This window comes from Grammomys surdaster, unplaced genomic scaffold (genome assembly GCF_004785775.1).
Source record: "Grammomys surdaster isolate TR1022 unplaced genomic scaffold, NIH_TR_1.0 167, whole genome shotgun sequence".
NCBI classification, from domain to species: domain Eukaryota; kingdom Metazoa; phylum Chordata; class Mammalia; order Rodentia; family Muridae; genus Grammomys; species Grammomys surdaster.
Window position 1 is genome coordinate 8,720,693 of NW_021604615.1, and position 20,069 is coordinate 8,740,761.

General features: G+C 45.7%; 2 protein-coding genes across 3 annotated transcripts in view; one reads left to right on the forward strand and one right to left on the reverse strand.

Annotated features, from left to right (window-relative positions):
* Positions 1–6,365, reverse strand: part of Erich1 (glutamate rich 1) — a 63,469-nt gene extending 57,104 nt beyond the window's left edge. The window contains exon 1 of the mRNA XM_028766379.1: positions 6,303–6,365. Within this exon, the coding sequence (XP_028622212.1) occupies positions 6,303–6,324 (22 nt within the window). The 5' untranslated portion in view covers positions 6,325–6,365. The remainder of the gene's footprint in view (positions 1–6,302) is intronic.
* A 5,533-nt stretch (positions 6,366–11,898) lies between these two features.
* Dlgap2 (DLG associated protein 2) overlaps positions 11,899–20,069 on the forward strand; it is a 720,970-nt gene continuing 712,799 nt past the window's right edge. For both annotated transcript variants that reach the window (XM_028766298.1, XM_028766297.1), the window contains exon 1: positions 11,899–12,164. Coding sequence is in view for 1 of the 2 variants with exons in the window: in XM_028766297.1 (XP_028622130.1) it covers positions 12,147–12,164 (18 nt within the window). In the remaining variant the exon portion in view is untranslated. The remainder of the gene's footprint in view (positions 12,165–20,069) is intronic.

Below are 20,069 nucleotides of genomic sequence, written 5' to 3' on the forward strand. Positions count from 1 at the left end.
AGGAGAAAGGAAAGGAGAAAGGAAAGGAGAAAGGAAAGGAGAAAGGAAAGGAGAACAGAACCGAACGGAACAGAACGGAAGAGAGTATGCCCTGCTCTTGCAAAGTTCAGAACTGCCGAAAATTCTAGCTCCAGGGACATGGCTTCTACATGCCCTGTGTTCACATGCTCAAACCTATACTCAGACATACCCTTATTTATATACCTAACTGAAATTGAAGTAACAGTTTAAAAACAATCTAGCCTTCCTCCCAAGTGTATTCTGATACTTAGTGGCTAACCTAGGCACCTTCCAGCCTCCTTTGGTTTGCTCCTGGCTTCAAATCACCACTATTTGACTCTCCTATGCTATTAATTTTTTTCAGGTGCCACAAGTGAGTGAAAATCTATGCTCATGTTTCTGTGCTTGGCCTGTTTTCCTTAGCTCGATGGCCCCCACTTCCGAGCATGACACTTCTAGTGGCAGGATCTCACCGAGCACAAGAACATGTGCACTTCTAACCGAAAAGCTCTTGTGTAAAAATAAACAAGCCAATATACACTTCTAGTTTTACAATATTCTTTTCTACAAAAACAAGAAAATTAAAACTGTATTAGAGAAAATGGGATTCTGCAATCTTCAAGACCACTAAATGTTATCCCCCTCAATTCAATGAATAGTTTAATATATTTTTAAATTTTGATTTTGATCACAAAAGTGTGTTTGTTATCTTTGTGGATAATATGCTTTATTGAAATTTAGAATAAATGTATAAATTTCACTTTACTGAACATATACTGCACATCTAGAAAGGAGAAGTGGTGGAAGACATTGGAAATGATGCTAATTTTTAACTGACTAATAAAAACTTTCAAAAATCTTATAGTATCAATAAACTAATGCCTCTTTGGGAATTGTAATTTCCAGAAGAAAAAACTGTATGCTGCAGTTGTGTAACTGTTTCCTCTGAGATTGAAACAGTTCATCCGGCAGGGAAGCTCTTTAAACAGGAAGGTAAATAAATCAAAATAGCTTCCGGAAGTCTCTGAAACTGACCAAATTCACTAGGCTCCTCTCTGCCAGAGTAAGGAGAGGGAGGGTGCCAAGAAGACTGAGACCAGACCAGCTGCCTGGAAGATGCAGAAACCAGCAGAGCTACTCTCCAGTCTGTGGAGCTGCCCGCAGGTTGTGCAGTGTGCTTTGGTTCCCCGCCTTTTGAGTTGTCACCCATGTTGAGGTGGCTCTCATGATGCAGCTGTCTTTGAGTCATTTCTGCTCCTGTAACTGACCCCTCACACTCCTGTAAGTAACGCTAGTAAAACTTCTTAGTTCACCAAGTTGGACTTCAGTAGTATCCATACTTTGGTCTGTCATGGGTTTCCTACCTGGAGTGAGTACATGTGTGTTACATCTCCCCAGGAAAAAGTTTGTTATACAGCAGCTGCTGATTTAGGGATATGAGGAGTGAGATTAATTCAGAAAGAGTTATTTCAAAATGGAATGTTCATGAAAAGCTGTTAACACTGATAGAGCCATATGCTCACAGAAATTACATCGAAGAGAAAGAGACTGATAGCAAATACCAACAAACAGCATTTACAATATAACTTGGTCTTCATTTTCAGAGGAACCTCACAGAACAAAAGGCTTCATGACAGACCCTTTTCACTTCATAAAGATTTGTTACTGGAAAACAAGAATTATCAGGCCTTTTAAGTATCAGAACTGACCAGAAATAGAAACTTTCACTGATTTTACATGTCCCCTCCCCAACTCACTGTGGTGTACTGAAGATAAAGCTCTCAAAATATCACTCCTAAAGCTACACCATAAAAGCAAATTAAATTATCTTACCAACTTAAACTATGAAAAGTTTCTCTACTTTAGTAAACACACACACACACACACTCTTATTGGGCACTTTAATTTTTTTCGGGTTTGTTGTAGTTTATTGAAAACTGATACTCTGAATTCTTTCTTTTCAGTCAAAACTGGTTTAAACAAGCTGCCCGAATGTATGCCAGCCTACGCAGAGTTCCTGAAAATGAAAGGGTTTTTCTCCCCATTTTATTCCTATAAAAAGGCAAAGTACTTAACCTTTGTCTGTAATCTAGAAAAAAATGAATAAGCTGGTTACATTGTCACTTTGGAAGTTCAGTATACTATGCTAATTCAATAAATGATAGAATTATAGGTGGAAAAAATGATTACCTTGGATTTAAATAGGAGTTGGCAAGCTTTGTGAAATATTTATTAATAGAAAAACAGTGCTCCAAATAAGATTCACATGGAACTCGATAAGAATCTATCTCCAAGTAGCAGAAATATACTGGAGAGCCTGGCATTGTGGCACATGCTTACGATTTGGTAATCCAAGGCTGGGGTAGGGAGGTCATGGGTTTTAAGATTCTAATCATGTTCAAGGCCAGCCTGGACTATACAACCAAACCTTGTCTCAGAAACAAACAAATACAAAAAATCCATTTGCCAAAACTTTAGTACCTAAAAAATTTAAAAATATGTTCTGGGTACACTTTGTTCAAAGCTTTTTCTCTTAGAGGGTTTTAAATAGCACACAATTAACTACCCATATAGGAGGTAAGTCTCAGGTAAAGCTGCAAGAGCTTTCATTAGGCTTGGTTAATACACTGTAGCACAAGAGAGAGCAAGAGTACTTCCTGGTCCTGTTACAGATCATGATGGGACCTTCAACTGTTTAGCTTACAGCCTTCTCACCCAGACAGACTGAGCTCAGAAATGTCCCGCTGCCACTCAGGAGGCAAGTCTGTAAGCAGCACTTAGAAACTAAAGCCAAGAGATAGATTATTTTTGTACCAATAATTCTACTTTTCCAGTTCACTGTTTTTCAAGTAGACTTTTTTTTTTAAAGACTTACTTATTGCATGTATGTGAGTACACTGTCACTATCTTCAGACACACCAGAAGAGGGCATTGGACCCCATTACAGATGGTTATGAGCTATCATGTGGTTGCTGGGAATTGAACTCAGGACCTCTGGAAGAACAGTCAGTGCTCTTAGTTGCTGAGTCATCTCTCCAGCCCCTTCATTAGACATATTTTAGGTTCAACATAAAGATGCAGTGACTAGAAAAGATGTTCTAGTCCAGCGGTTCTCAACCTATGGGTTCCAATCCTGAAAGGGGTTGCCTAAGACTATCTGAAAACACAGATACTTACATTATGATTCACAACAGTAGCAACATTTCAGTTCTGAAGTAGCAACAAAATAACATTATGGTTGGGGGTCACCCCCACCTGAGGAGCTGTATTAAAGGGTCACAGCATTAGGAAGGTTGAGAACAGCTTATTTCCACATGTGGGTTCTGTAGCTCGGCAGATGGGAAGGCTATCAAAGAAAAACTTCTGCTGGCCCACTTCCTCACACCCCGTCCTGTGGACTCAAACTTTCTGAGCTGGGGCTTGAGGGCAGAACTTTATACTATTTATAATATTTTTCAGGCCCTTGGTGTTTCTCTTGTCCTTCAAACACAAAGTCTTCTCCCTACACATCAGCTGCTCTTTCTCTGCAGGCAAAGAAAGGAACCTGCCACCTGCTTCTGCATGACATCATGTGGGTTCAAGTCTTTTCTTTAGGGCTCCTTCTGCAATCTCTGGCCGTAGCAGTGTTAACTCTGCCCAATCAAGGTACTGCACCTGGCCTGAGTTTCTGATCTAGGTCTCAGTTTTCAGTATCTTGTTCATTACCAAACTGAGTCTTTCCTAGAAACCTTTCTTCTCATCTCTCCCATTCTTTCCCTCCACCCTCCATCCCCATATAACCACTACACCACACTCTAGCTGGCCTTCTCAGGCTTAAATGCCTACTTCTAGGTTTATGTTTTGGGTTCACAAGCCCCATTCTACTCTGACTAGAACCCACTGGGTTCTGTTTCCACTTTCACACTTGAGACATCAACTGCAGGTGAGTCTCTTCGATCAAGGAGAACCAGTCTTTGTCAAGGTTGCATAAGTGACTCTCAGAGACCCAAGCAACATCCCCCAGGACTGTTCAGACATTTTTTTTTCCTAGTATAAAATAGAACATATCTAATTTTTAAACCTCAAATAGAATTGTTTTAGAGGCAAAACATTCTTCTTATTAATTTTCCAGAGTTTTCTACAAACTGTCACAAGAAACTGATGCATTAGCAGGCCTATTACAATCTATTTTTTTTTTCAGAAGAAAAACAAAACAAAACCACAAAAACAAAACAAAACAAAAGCACAGTTACTTACACCTTACAAGCTTTCTTGTCTATACAATGGCCCAGAGAAGGAACAGTCTCATACCCTTAGACCATTCTCCACACTAGGGCCCAGCCCTGGATCACAGCAATGCCTGTGTACAAGGAGGGGATTTAATGCAGGATCCCTAATGCCTGAGGCAGAGTACATAGCACTGGATCCCCCACAGACACTAGCTAGCTGAATGAACATTGGCTCGGAGCTCTGTATAGATTCTATTTCTATATAAGAACTGTCCAGCATCTTTGCTCACTACCTCAGCACTTGGGAGATTGAGACAGAAGGATTACTGTGAGTTCAAGGTTAACCTGGGCCACCAAATGAGACTCTGTCTTTAATGGTAAAAATATCCTGTCACCTCTCTCCACTACTGAGATTCAATGTCCCTGAGGAACAGCTGGACCCAAACCCTAAGTGATACCTGTGACAACCTGTCCATTGGCCAGGCATCTTCCTAACTGTGACTCAAAGGTGGGAGGGCAGGGCCAGCCAACGACAGGCTGGTCACATCAGCTCTGCGTTCATGCTTTTGCTTCAACAGATTGCAAGCACTTAGCATTTTTATTCCCACTCAGGGCTCAAACATTTCTCAGAGCTTGTTTCCCAGCACCAGGGCTCTTTAGGAGGTCATGTTTAGAAAAGAAGAAAGGTTAACTAATAGTTCCACTTATATATATATATATATAAATATATATTTGTGTATATTTAACACACATGCACACACACACACACACACATCGATTACAAGTGCATACATGGGTGCTTTGCCTGCATGTATGTCTGTGCACCATGTGCACCCTGTGGGTGTCTGGTGCCTGTGGAGACCAGATTCAGATCTCCTGGAACTAGAGTTACAGCCACCATGTGGGAACTGGGAACTCACCAGGGTATTAATCTATCCTCATCCCTCCAAACACAACATCCTTCAACTATTTACATTTTTCCTGATAATTTTGTCATATATTCTCTCCAATAGAAGAAAGACTGTTTTCAGAGAGTAGTTCAGTGTCCAATTAAAACAACCAGAAACTTTCCTTCATTTTACCAGAGGTCAGAAAGATTTTTAAAGTCGGCTAGGTGCTTTATAGATGATATAATTCCTTGCATCTAATGTCAGGTTTAGAAGCGTCTCGAACATAGAGGAGAATTCAAGAAGAGAAAGCACAGGGTGTGGAATCAACCCCAGAGACAGCGGAACATTTATTAACCTATAAAATGTTTGTATTCTCTTCCTGGGGAGGATTAGAAAAAGGTTTTGCTAGTCAGTAAAGAACACTTACGTCCCTTTTGGAACATAACATCTGACTGTTTTAAAAGGGTTATGTCTTCTCTAATCCCTGAGACCATCTTACTTCCCCCCCCCCCCATGCAGTTTGGTGAAACTTAAGGCGCTACTGAGGCTGAAGTGGAAGGTAGCTAGTAAAGAAAACACGGAATGGGGACTATACTCATTTGTTATGGTTTTCTTGCTTGCTGAGAAATTAGTTTCCTGTTTAAGTAGATACTTATTAACTATATACTTTCGCCACTAGCCGTCTCCTCCCACCTCCCATTTCACAAAAGAGAAGCATACTTTAAACACAATAAAAGCCTCACACTCTCTACTCCTCATCACAGGAACCGCATTTCCAGGACCTCAGGGCATTAACTCAGAGATGGGGGCTAGCCTGGGTAAAGGCAGCCCTCCAGACACTAGGTCTTGTGCTCTTCGCCACCACTCCAATGCCCACTCCCAAGCGCCAGCTCCGCCCCAGGCTATTACTGGGCAAAGAAGTCGGGTGAGAACACTGACGCTCCGGAGGCCTCTGCGCCACTAGTGTGGTCCAGGGACAACGAAGGCCCTTAAAGGCAGCGCTAGCGCCCGGCCCAGGCAGCAGGAAGGGGTAGCCACCACGAGACGGGTACCTCAGGGCCCATCACGTCCCATCATGCCCTAGACACCCAAGGTCCCTGTAGTCCCACGATCCCCCAGTGCTCAGGGCCATCAGCCTACCACATCAGCCACCCCTGGATATCTCAGATCCAGTTTCCGTTCGCGTTCGGCGCTTCCTGCCTACCCTGCTTCCGAAGTGAAGACATACTGGACCCCAGCCGGGATCTCCGGCCGCGGCCGCGGCCAGTTGCGCGGCGCTTCCGGATTCCTCTCGTGTAGGCCCGCCCACAATATTAGGAGTGCCTAATCCGGACCCGAATTCCCCGCCGCCGGATGTCAATCATCCATATCCGGGGGTGGATTGGTTCGTATGAGGCCCGGGCGTGGTTTAAACTCTGCCTCTAGGAGCCTGGCTGTGGAGCCTGCGCGGAAGGCAGGTGGACCCGAAAGCTCTGCTCTTATGGTTTGTGGTCTGATTCTGTGATGGACGTGGGCCAAGACACGGCTGGGGACAGTACCAGGTCTGCACTCTTGCAGAACTTGGGGTGCAAGCTGGAGAAAGATTGCTGAGGAGAGAAGGAAGACCTGGAAGCTTGAGGCAAGACAAGGTCCCGCAGACGCCTGCTATCGGTACTGCGCCCCCCTCACCACGTCTGCTAGTTGGGCGTCTGCGTTTGCTCGCCTAAGGTGCTCCCCTCAGCTTCGCGTTGCCAGATCCCTTTCTTTGTGTCCTCTTCCACTTTGCGTTTAGCCTAGCGTTGTTATCGCGCTGGAATCCTTGTTCGCTGTTGTAATAGACTCTTCGCCCTTGAACTACGTCTTCAAAACATGACTGCCAAGTGTCTACACGGTCTGCAAGCTGGAGATAACGTTCATGAAAGGTCAGACAGAGGAGCATGACCAAGAAGACTGTAAGGACCATGTCCCAAAGAGATGGGCTCTTTGATGAGAAATAATGCAGGACAAGATGTTTTTGGTTTCATCTTTGAGAAGATAGAGGAAGACCTGATGTTACGAAGAGAATGCTCAAAACAGAAAAGTAAAGAGCCTGCTTGCTTGCCTGTGTTTGGAGATCTAACGCAGGTTTGGATCCCGGAGGAGAGAAGGCTGCTGTTGTTGCAGGACTCTGGAACACTCACTCGGACTTCAGTGAGATGTCACGGATGGACTCAAGCCAGGGTAGCTCCTGAAAGGCCTGGGTTGGAGCCCAGTTTGTGTTTGCGTTTTATAATCTAAAACCACAAGGTGCGGTGGGCAAGCAAGCGAAATTTTACAGACGCCTAAGTAGCAGTCAGCAGGTTGTTAAGGGTAACACAATCCAATGTTTCTACTATTTCTCCAGGTCATTATGTTCCAAGTAGCCAGCGAAGACATGTTTGGCAAATAGGCGGTACAAGCGGTGCTTTGAGTAAATCATGAACTAAATCAAGAAATCAGTATCTAATAATGGGTCTCTGTTGCTTTCTTCTACTTTGCTGGTGAAGACCATGAAAGAAGCAACTTCGAACTTTCCATGGAGGTGTGGAAAATGGATGCGTTGAGCCTCGAAGTGAAATGACGTGATGTAAATGTTAAGGAATTGGCTTCATTCAGCCTCTCTGCTGAGAGGAGGTTGCATCGGATGAAGTAAGAGTCCACTGTCGTAAGGAAAATGATGGTTGTTAGCATCTGAGTTGTGACATAGAAGATTGTGGGAAGGGTAGTTAGAGTGTGGATGTGTCTTCAGGCAAAGCAAAGGAGATTTCCTGACTCATCAGATTGGTCTGTGGTAGAAAAGTTTAAGTCTAGAATGGGTTCAGAGTTTTGGTTCAGAAGATGAAAAGTTGGGGTTTCAGGCGGATCATGGGGTTCTTTGGGAAACCCTTTGTTAAGTCGGAGATCGTGGAGGGAACCAATGTGGTCACAGTAGTGGTTAAGAACTGAGCCAAGAAGACCTCTGACCTTTGGAAAGCTGAGAGATGAGGAGGCCCCAGCTCTGTCCCAAGAGAAAGAGTGACTAGAGAGGATGACCAGTGACAAGTGTCCTGTGGCCAAGTCAAAGAAGAGATTCCACACAGTAGGGTTTGTTCAGGGCAGGTCTTTGCCACCTTTGGAATACCAGACACAAAAGTGTGTTGGTTAAAGAAAACAGAAGATGCTGGATGTGGGCCACCACACCAGCTTCTACTATACTTTCAAGAACTCCAGCAAACACCAGGACTCCCGTATTGAGCTCAGTCGACCACAGGCAGCATCCAGCCACTCAAATGCCAGGCGAACCATGGAAACATGGCTGCTTCTGTCTCCCCTGCCCCACACAGATCTACTCAGAAGGGTCCCATCTGATCTACTTCTCAAGTTGATTTCTTCTCCACTCCTGCTGCTGTTTTTCAACTCTTACCCTCCTCTTCTGTTCATACCCACCGAAAAGATCTTTTAAATATCTAAAGTAATCATCCCAGGGAAGGAGAGATGGCTCAGTGGTCAAAAACTCGTACTGTACGTGCACAGAACCTGGGTTTGGTTTCCCGAATCACATGGTTGTTCACAACCATCTGGAACTGTATTTCTAGGAGATCTGATGCCCTCTGCCATCCGAGAGCATCGAGCATGAACATTGGTGCATTTACATACATTTGAGAAAAATACTCATACTGATTTTCTTTCTTTCCCTTCCTTCCTTCCTTCCTTCCTTCCTTCCTTCCTTCCTTCCTTCCTTGTTTTTCGAGACAGGGTTTCTCTGTGTAGCCCTGGCTGTCCTGGAACTCACTCTGTAGACCAGGCTGGCCTCGAACTCAGAAATCTGCCTGCCTCAGCCTCCCAAGTGCTGGGATTAAAGGAGTGCGCCACCACCGCCCGGCAACAACTGATTTTCAATATCATACTAGAAACCTTAGCTAATGTAATGGGACAAGAAAAGAAAATAAAAAGATTATATATTGGAAAAGAAGAAATAAAAACTTCTCTGTCTACAAGTGACTTGAAAATCCTAACGTCCTGGTCAAAATCCTACACAAAATTATGCCGTGTTTAAGATACTGTTCCAAGTCCTTTAAATGTGTTAAAGGAACCTCCTAATTCATTATCTGTCAGTGCGAATTCATGATAGTCTCTCAGTTCTTCCTTGTAGCAGGAACGGCGGGGGTGAGGGGCGCCCCTATATAAAAGCTGGCGGTGGGGGTGGGGCACATAACCGCCAAAGCATCTCCTGCAGGAGGACCTAATTGAGGACTGCCTAAGAGACTAAGGATTGCTGGTGCAGGCAATGCCAGCCAATCAGGAACTGCTGTTTAGAAGAGACGCTTTCTTGGGACCAATGGGGTGCGGGTGGAGGGTATTAAAGAAACTTGCAGCAGCGTTGCAGAGAGCTTGCTACTGCACTCCTGCAGTCTGTGTTGTTGATTCTGCGTACCTCCAACCCGCAAGGGGCAAGTAGGATCAGGCAGCGAGCAGTCCAGGACACAGGCAACACTTCCTAATTTAAATAGTCATTTAGAAGAAAATAAGCCTCTGTCTCCGAGTCCTTTGGTCTGTTCTTCCCGCTGCTGGAACTTTCTTCCACCTCATTCTCTTATTTCCTGAATCTTGTTCTTAGGAGCTTGGGCAGAAGTCAACCTTTGGCTTTACCTCATTCAACTCAAACTCTACGATGGCTTTCTTTGACATTATCCAAGTTTTTCAGTAGGGGGAGTCGAGGGGAGAGGGAGGATGGAAGAAATGGTGTACCTCAGACTTTTCGGCTAAGAATCTTCAATAGGATCGAGTCCCTGCTTTCTGAAAGGTCGCCTTGGCAACTCATCCTTTATTATCTTTGTTTCCCACTCTTTATTCCTGTTTAGTCTCTAGGGATACAAGTCTTTTACAGAAATCACCTACATTCAAATCCACGTCTTGGGACCTGAGGTAGGGCAAACCTAGAGGAAGATGACACCACATAATACTTCCCTAACATCACAAACCATTCACTGTCTCTTTCCTTTCCAACAACACTGTGTATTTCCTTCATCGGAGCAAATGTCATTCATGGTCATATGTTACTCTCATAACTTCAAATGGCTCCATCCCAACTCTGGATGTGCGACCAGGGACAGTCTTTTTTTCTGTTTTGGTCACAGACCCACAACCCAGAAGTACTTGCAGCAAGCACCACTGTGCTGCTGTCCTTTGCCTGAGATAGCAAATAAAGAATGGAAGATGGGGACACCTAGGGAGACGAGGAGAAAAATGGATATTAGAATCTTAAACTTGATATACAATCTAGATTTTTATTCAAGGTTTGGAAAGCCACATGTCCCTTTTTTTGATAGTGGAATCCAAATGAAATGTGCTACAAACACTAAAAAGAAGTCATATCAGGAGGCTGGAGAGATGGTTCAGCGGTTAAGAGCATTGACTGCTCTTCCAGAGGTCCTGAGTTCAATTCCCAGTAACCACATGGTGGCTCACAACCTTCTGGAATGGGATCGGATGCTCTCTTCTGGTGTGTCTGAAGACAGTTATAGTGTGCTCACATACATTAAGTAAATAATATTTTAAAAAAGTCATATCAGATATCTTCAATTCATTTGTGTATCCCACACACATTTTATTTAGTAGTTTGCTTTTAAAGTGCACTGCAGTTGTTGATTGATCATAGGAAAAACATCTTATGGAGGTTGTTTTTATGGGAAAGATCTTGGAATTTTGGAAAATACAGGGCTGTTCACCTGTCTCTCTTCTATTCTCCACCCATTGGCCTTTCTGTGAATATTCATCTTGCTGATTAAGTTTTGGTCACGTTTAAACTTCTTGACAACGGGGACGAAAGCCCCCTAGACATGGAGCCTCGAGACTTGCCCAAGGTTACGTAGGTGTAATGAGGAGCCCCAGAGCCCGTTGTCTAACTATGTCTTAGTTGTTAGCACATTTTACTCTAGGCCACAGAAACTTTTCTTGACTGTTCCGTGGATCTGAAAAGGATATCTCCACGAATCTAACTAGGTTGCATCAAGACATGGCTAATTTTGCTGAGTTTGCCAGACTCTTTTTGGTTGTCTTCCTGACTTCTCTGAAATGAAAGGATACATATTTTTTCTTTGCTTCCGATTCCATACTTCATACCTCTAAATGCTGCAGCAGCAAACAAGGGCCGACACTATCTCAGAGCTGATTTCCCCTGTGTCTGGACCAGATTTATTCATAAAGATTGCTGTTCGAGGCACTAGGGTGCTACTGGAGAACCCCTGATTCCTTTGAGCATAGAAGCAGCAGTTTACCAGCTGGGAGGAGGTAACAGGTGGAAACAAGAGGTCGTATTTCACAGCGCCCAGAGCAGCACTGAGCTCTCTCAGTGGCCTTGCTGAGAACTCGTATCTTCCATCGCCCCCTCTCTATGACCTGGGAGTCCAATAGGCTTCCGCCCGGCGGAGTTTGGTGTACCGATGCGTCTGCAGATCCCACATCTCGGTTCACACTGAGCTGGACCTTCCTAGGCGCATCGGCTTGCCTGTGGGTTCCCACGCTGACCTGCAAACACACAGAGCACTCGCGGTGTGGGACCTCCCCGCTCCCCCGCCGGGAACCATCACTGTCCTGGAGTGACCCAATGCTCTGCGCGCAACAGTTGGGACCCGCTGTGCGCGGGCTCCCGGGCCGTGCGCGCCATGCGACCTCCGGGCCAGCCTTGCCATTGGCAGGCGCACCGCGGCCTGAGCGCTCCCCCTAGGCGCGCGGCGCAGGGCCCTTCCTCAGATGGAGCCACGCACCGGCCGCCCCCCAGTGCGCCGGTGCCTCCCCGGGCGCCGAGTGCGCAGGCGCCGGCCGTGAGGACCGACCGTGCGCCGGGCTCGAACGGGGTCGGAGCGCGCGGCGGCGGCGGTGGCGCTGGCGGTGGCGGTGGTGGAGGCAACAGCAGTAGCGGCCGCGGCGGACAGACAGACTGCGTAGCGACGCACGGACCCAAGGATTCTCCAGCTTGGGAGCTGGCGGCAGTGCTGTGCGCGCCGCCTGGCCTGAGGGGTGGCCACCTTGCTATGTCGCTCCGCACCCACTGAACTAGGAAAGCCCAAGGATGTCCGCTCTGAGGAAGGTGCGAGACGCGCGTGGCCGCGGGGACCGGGATGCGGGGACCTGGGCGCTAAGTGGCGAGTGCCGTCGGGGCAGGGAGGGGGCGGTGCTGGGAGCCCGACCGGCGTGGGCCCTGCCTGGGTGGCTGCGTTGGGGGGTAGGAGGCTCGTGGGAACACGCTCCGGGAGTGGGAGGATAACCCCAGGGGCGGCCGGTGCTCCGGGCTCCGCCGCTGGGGTCCTTCCGGGCTGCAGCGCCCCGCGGCAGGGTTGCTGGCACACGGGCTCCCTGGGTGCAGGAGCGAGGCGGAGGTGTGAAATTCCCCGCTCCGCGAGGCCCGGTAAGGGGGTGCAGCCCGGGGCGCCGGCCAGCAAGGGGTTCTGATGGGGCAGTGGGGTGCGACCTGTGTTTCCCCTCCCCCAAGCTCAGGTGGCCACCCGGACCCAGCCTGGGAACGGATGGAAGGTCTTGGAGCTGGTGGTATATGGGCACTGGGGTCGCGGAGGCGGAGAGGGGCCACTTGTGCCCTTTGCAACAGCCGTCGCGCCCGGCAGGGCCTGGGCCTCGGGCTTGGGAGGGGGTGGCCGCTGCTGGGCTCTCCAAGTGCGAGCCGGGAGCACGGGGGCTTTTTTAGGGGTGGTTGCTAAGCGAAGCGCTACCCAGCGCAGGGTTTTGTAACTAAGCCTCCCCCGGCAGCTGCTGTTGCTGTTCTCGGGCTCTTTCCCTAACGATCGCAGAAGAAATAATGAGGATGTAATTATTACAGCCCTGCGTGGCGAAGGACTGGGGGGCGGCAGGCACCGGCTCCTCTGCTTGGCGCCGGCCAGGTGGGGCCGGGAGGGGCAGGGGATTTCTCTCCCATCCTCCGGGAGCGGCTGGGTGGCGGGAGATGCTCCGCTGGGACCCAAGGCAGGGGCTGGGGCTCTATAGCGAGTTAGAGGAGGTGGGGAAGGGCAGCAGGCGGTGCCTAGGCGGGCGCAGAGTGTCGCAGGTGGAAGGGAAGCCGGAGCGCCGCGGCTGCTTAGCGATTCGCACCCGAAACTCAAAACACTTCGGGAATGTGGTGCCAGTCGCCCGCACGTCGCTCCTTCCTTTCAAATGGATGTCGATCCCGGCCCGGGTCGAAATCTGAATGCGTGACTGACTGATCAGCCGCAGCTGTCTTGTATCGATGAGAGTATAAACTAACGGGCAGCGAATTCGCCCTCGCTGTTATGAACTCTGCCTGCCCAAGCTGTGGGCGGTTCAGGGCTGGAGATTAAAGCATAGCAGTTTTTCCTGGCGTCTAATACTTGGAGGTGGGAGGGAGCTATCTGGACTCGGAGCCTTGGGGTCGCTGTAAGTGGCCAGGTGGGTACATCAGTCTGCAACCTTGAGATCTGACCGTTACCTTGGATCCCAGTCACCTGTGTCTTACAGAAGGCTCTTACTGTATAGTCCACAAACTAATTGCATTTGTATTGAGAGAAAACAACCTGGAGTCTCAGAATAGCCCAAAGTAATCCAGGACCCCTTCAGGGTAGTGTACAAACCTGAAGCTGACTTACTTAATTCAACCTCCCCAACAATATATAGTCTTAAAGTGCATTATAACATGATTTGCATCTTCATATTCTCTGTGGAAGGTGCTACATAGCCAAGGCCAAAAAAATTGGTGATATGATGAAAAAAATAATACATTTTGGCAGGTCAGGTTGTTACTCTGCTGTTTAAAAAATGCCGTTTAATGCCATTAATCAGGATTCTCCAGTAGCCAAATTGTCTTGTGCAGGCAGTAGGGTGACTCACACAGATTTGGCTTCCATGGTAATTGTAGAGTGTGCATACGACTTCCTTTTAGATGGTGTGGCTTTTTTTTTCATTACTTAGAAGGGAACACATTAGAATATTTTATGCCCCACATCTGGCCGCATGGCTGGCGGGCCTCAGGGAGTCTGCTGCTCGAGCACATCTGGATTGGGAGAAATATAAACTCAGTGAAAGATGGGCAGTAGTCCCCAGCGACACCACTTCTTCTCCACTCCATGGGGCTGATGTAGTAAATATAGGTTTTGTTCTCAGAGATGACCTATTATGAGCTGGCCGTGTTTATGTCCCGCCCTCGAAAATCATCTCTGTTAAGTCAGTAGAGGTGAAGCCATTACTCTTGCTCTGACCTGTAAATACCTTGTATTTTAGGTCAAGGAGTATTACAGCAAATGGTAAGTGAGCCCTATGCCAAATAACTCAAAGGAACATAATTAAAGTTACCGCCCCTCCCCCAGTGGAACTTTTGTATTCCCCAGAGAAACCGTCCAAGGCTGAGCAGTGCCAAGCTCCCGTTCCTTTGCTGGTTGTGCAGCCATAGTGAAGTTAGCCTATGTGGTTGCCGTGCTGGCCGAGGCAAGACACTCATTTGTAGATCCTTGGTGTGCCACACTCCAGGGCTTGTGATTCAGGTGGTTCAATAGCAGTGTTGTCATTTCTCCAGAGTGACGTAAGTATGTTCCTCTGTGGCAATCTGTTGCATCTCCTATTTTTGTCCACTTCCTTTTTGACAGTGATAGAAATTCCAAATCGAATATTAGAAGCAAAAACACGCTTCTTAGAATTTGATTCATGTACCGAGGACATGATCCATTGCGGAACTAAAAAAGTTCTAGGGTTTTATTAAGCGTTACAGGACTTTTAATGATGTAATATTCTTTTAGAATTATAGTTGAGGCAAAAAACAAAACAAAACAAAACCCTTCATCTCAGTTGCCCAAGGAGTGGACTGATATACACTTTGATTATAGAATTTATGAGGGAGTTAATTAGATATTATTTATTGACCCTTGAAATGGATAAGCCATGATCATGCATTGGCTACAATAAAAATAACCGTGATTCATCATTTTGGCCAGATGGAAGTCATATTTAGAGCATTGCAGTATGTTGGGTATACAAGAACCAGAGCTTTACCCCACAGGAAGTTAGTGGGCAAAACATTCCATCAGTTGAAATTGCTCTTAACCAACCTAGCCTTTGATTTTCATCTTATGAGGACTCATGCTTGGCTAGCATCTACCGAATACGTCCAGTTGTTTCTTAGTACTTGTATGTGGAAATTTTGAACATGGCGATTCCCTGGTATTCATAATAGACGCATTTTGGGTTTTCAGGAGGCCAAGTGTCCAGGCTCTGATTCTGACCAGGTGTGGGATTGCAGGCTCCCATGCTGGTGTGAAATCTGCAGCTGCCCTTGGTAGGCTCTGCCTCCCAGGGCTTCAGAGCTGTGGCACACAATATTTTTAGTTCTTAATCTCTTTGGCAAAGGTGATGGGAATTAGCCAGCTGATTTTCCTTGATCCTTCCATTTTCTCTAAACATGAGAAAGCCTCTCCATCAGTCCATCAGGGGTGTTAGTAGTATCCTGTTTTATGGGCCCAGGAGAACAACTATTGTTGTTGTCTGCCACAGACACTGGAGGTGCGGGATCCCATGAAAGCTTTTGCATCTGGCGTGTTGCTAGGGAGGTTTTCCTGCTTGTGTGATAAAAGCCAATAGTTTAACATCCAGCCTTTCTTTCCAGACCTCTCAAGATGTAGTGACCTTATTGGTTGCCAGGATAGCATGCTGTGTGAATTTCTTCAGCTTTGCTTTTGGAGAGCCCTCCCATGCTTGGTTGGGGTGTGCCTGTGGTAGACCACCTTCCAATAGTGGGATGAATGATTGATTGGCCTGGAAGTCACATTGCAGGATATGTGACTTTGTCAGGCTGTCCAATCATTAAAGAACACTGAAGTCTACTCAAACCTAAGTTTTTATGTGACTTTTGAGGAAAACATTTCAGAAATAAGGATGAAAAGACAGAAGATGTGACATTGCTGAAGTCAACTTACAACCTCTCTAAAAGATAAGGCTGCATCTCACAGCTCCTGTCTGAGGAGGACAGGGGGCAAGATTATTTGAGAGAACCATTTTTATCTGTTGTTTCCGATATGTAAATATGGAAATTCTCCTTTTGAATTGGATCATCTGTCCCTGACAATCAAGTGTTTTTATGGGCAGTTTTTCATTTACTCAGAAGCTTCCAAGTGAAAACTTTCATTTTGGAGCAAGATTTGTCCATTACTAGGTGATGTTTTTGTCTAGTATACTTCTTACCTGTTTCCACCAGGACAAAAAGAAAAAAATTAACCAATTAGGTACGGAAAGGAATAGACATTTGGACACACAGCGCCAATAAAATTATAGCAAAAAAAGAAAAGTAACTTTGTGTATATAATTAGCCATTGGTTTAAGAATGATACCCCCTGCCGTGCATACTGAGGGAAACCAAATAACAGGCACAAGAATACAGCTGGAAATTGAAGAATGTAATTATCCACTAGTGCCCGTAGAGTAGCCAGGCAATATGCAAGCATATGCTCTTGTGCTTAATGGACATTCGTCCTGCTGTTTCTGCACAAGGTGACAAGTGGCGTCTCATCCTGTTGGTGTAAAGGATGACTGAGTTCAGGTCTGCTGACACCTGCCTACACAACAAGAGTGGCATTTAGCAATCTGGTTGGCCCCGCTGTGGTTTAGTCACCCATCACCAAAAGGGGATGATATCATGTTAACTTGGCGGGATGACCACATGGATTAAGCGGATCGACAGCGGCAGCGTTGTTGGAAGGATGCTGTAGAATGCGGAGTATGTCCTGACTCTTTCTGTTATGAGGAAGCAAAGCCATTTTAAGCCACCGGAACTGGAAGTTTTAAATTACCCTGACTTCTGAGAGTATTGTAGCACTCTTGCTTATTCATATATTTGCTTGGCAATCCTTCATAAGGACAAATTTAAGTGAAGTTAACCAGTAAAAGCATGGAAGAAATGTTAATAAACTAGGTCAGGCCAACAAGGTGAGAGCCATTACAGTTAAAGACGTTTTTGAATGTTACATTTGACTGTGAGCTTCTAGGAGTCATATAAAACAAAACCCAAAACACACAAACCTTTGCCTGGTTACCTTGTTGCGTTGGACATCACAAATACATAGAAGTCATGTAGGGTCTTTCCCAAGCAGATGGCATTACAGAACAGTTGGAGCTGTGACAAAGTAGCTGTTGTATACCGGCAGAAGTACTTTTCCTGATGGCATCTTATGACACACTATAATGCAAACTAAAGACAATAAAGCCCAAGTCCAGCCTGGAAGAGGGCGTGCATGTCTGCCCATTAGTCACATGTTATCTCAGTGGCAGGATAGAGAGATGGCCAGAGCTTTACGACTTTGCATCACTGACAGGCATATTACAGTTAATGTTAAAGATGTGTGTGAACCATGATTTATATCCTGTGACGAGCTCAAGCTTTTGAGGGCTACATAGTTCCTAAAGCCCTGGTACATGATGTTTTCTTATAAGGCGAGTGACCTTAATGTGCTGAAGGTAACAGCATGTGGAGAGTGTCCTTATACTTAACAAGTGCTTCTAAAATTAAAATGAGCCTACCACCTGAAAACTCTTCATTAATTGAAAGTACCAAAAAGCCAGATAGATAGGCGTTTAATGCACCTACCAGATGTTATAGATTAGCCTCACCTGATTTAAATGTGCTCCAAACACTGGCACTAGCCTATAGTTGGGCAAAATTATCTAACCAAAAGCCTAGTGTGGGATTGGGTGTGTCATAACTTACCCAACAGCTGCACTGGAAGCAGAAGCTGGGAGGGTTGCAGAGGTACCCTTCTGTACCATCCTGAGGGTGAAACACTGTACACCCAGGTAGCTTCATTATCTCTGACTCGTCTCTGGCTTGTTGCTACTTCTTGCTCCCCCATCCTACCCAGTGAAGCTTACTAGGTGTTTGTCTCAGAACATCTCCTCTGGGCCAGCACATGCTCTGTGTGATGCCTTATTCATTGGTCTTCTCCAAGTCTGCTAAAATGGTAGCATTGTGAACAAAGGTCCTTGGTCTTAATTGCCCACTACTTCTACCCCAAGAAGATCTCTTGCATCAGCAAATGATCCCAGGAGCTGCATTCTGCTTACCACGGGCCAGGATTGTCCCAGCTCTGTTGTGGAGTTGCTTTTTGCTCTGTCACCACTCTGTCTTTTGTGGAGGCTAACTCCCCCTCCCGCTCCCCTGCCCCTGTCTGCTCCATCTTGTAACTCCGTATTCATAGGGCACCACATTTTTTGCTACACTTAATAAAGTTTTCTTTTTAAAAAAATGTGTCTTATGTGTGTTTTACCTGCATGTATGTATGTACCATGTGGATGTCTGATGCATTTGGAGCCAGAAGAGGGAGTCAGACTCTTGGTAACACCTGGAGTTGTAGATAGTTGTGAACAGTCATGTGGGTTCTGGGAACTGAGCATGGGTCATCTGGAAGAAGATCAAGTGTTCGTAACCACTGGGGTAGGTTCCCCAACCCCAATTTTCTATCTTTCTCTCATACTTTTCCAGACCTAGTTGAACACTGCTTCCCTGTGGCATATTTCCCAGGCATGATGCCAGATGAGGTCATTCTCTTAGTCCTGGCTTTGTGCTCGAGGAGAGCATGGACCATGGAAAGCACACTGGGGTGCCTGGGCCATTCGCTGTCCTTGGTACTGGAGAGAGAGCTCTGAGAAAGACAGACCTACCAGTCCCCATTGTCTCTCATAGTGTTGTGGCCCTTGCTGCTCAGCAAACACTGGAATGATAAGTAACTCCATAGCCACTGGTCTAACTACACAGCCACCATGTGGGTCCTCAGTCAGCTCATTACCCATTGCTTCTCTGAGTTGTGTGCGTGTAAGTGAGATATGAAATTTTATTACCACATCAATGGGTCTGTATATACTTTGTTTATATGCTTTTAATGGGAAACTTTTGGCTCTTTAAAACAGTATTTTATGACACTATTACATTTTGACAGTTTCTGAACAAATCTCATTAAACTGTTTTCAGATAAAAGCTTAGCATAGAATCTATATTATAGACAATGTAGAGATTTTCATAAATGGTTGAGAATTAGTTTTCAGATTATATGGGGGCCATTTTAGGGTACAACATTTCTGAATCTAAAACAAAGTGTTCTGGTTGATCACTATAATTAGTTTCAAAGTTTTATTTTTGTTGTGAAAGATGAGTTATACAGCTTTTATTCCCAGGCGACTAAACAGTAGAAATACTTAGTAAATTTCTTCAGTTTACCCTTTTTCTTATTTCTGTAATGGTATTTCTTAAACATCACAACATTCAACCAAGAGAAAACTTTCTTTGCATGTAGCAAGTTCTGGAATGTTCATTTCTGGGAGCTTATCCTAAGGAAGTAATTGTGAACAGGCAAGATTAGCTAATTAGATACACACTACAGCTTTGTTTCATGGCATAATACTGGAATGAAGAAAAACAGGATACATTTGTTAAAATATAGCCACAGTATAAAAATGCACAGCCATAGAAAGATGGAACTTATCCTGGGCTGGAGAGATGGCTCAGTGGTTAAGAGTACTGACTGCACTTCCAGAGGTCCTGAGTTCAAATCCCAGCAACCACATGGTGGCTCACAACCATCTGTAATGAGATGTGATGCCCTCTTCTGGTGTGTCTGAAGACAGCTACAGTGTATTCATATATAATAAATAAATAAATCTTTAAAAAAAAGAAAGATGGAACTTAAATATTTAATGTAATATTTAATTACAATATGATCTTCCTATATTGTGAAGTAAAGGAAACTGTTCACAAGATAGCATACCTCACACCTCCATGTCCCCAGGCCCTTGTCCTTGAACATGAAAGGAAGACTGTAGGGTGCCCAGCAGACAACCACGGATTTAACTCTGTGAGTTCTGTCTCCTGACAGTCAGTAGTCTGCATAGCTATCTGCCACATCACTGATACCCTTAACACGCCCCGCTGCCACCATGGCCTCATGGCTAGTCTCTACAGTCACAGCTACAACCATAGTCTGGGACTTCACACCCA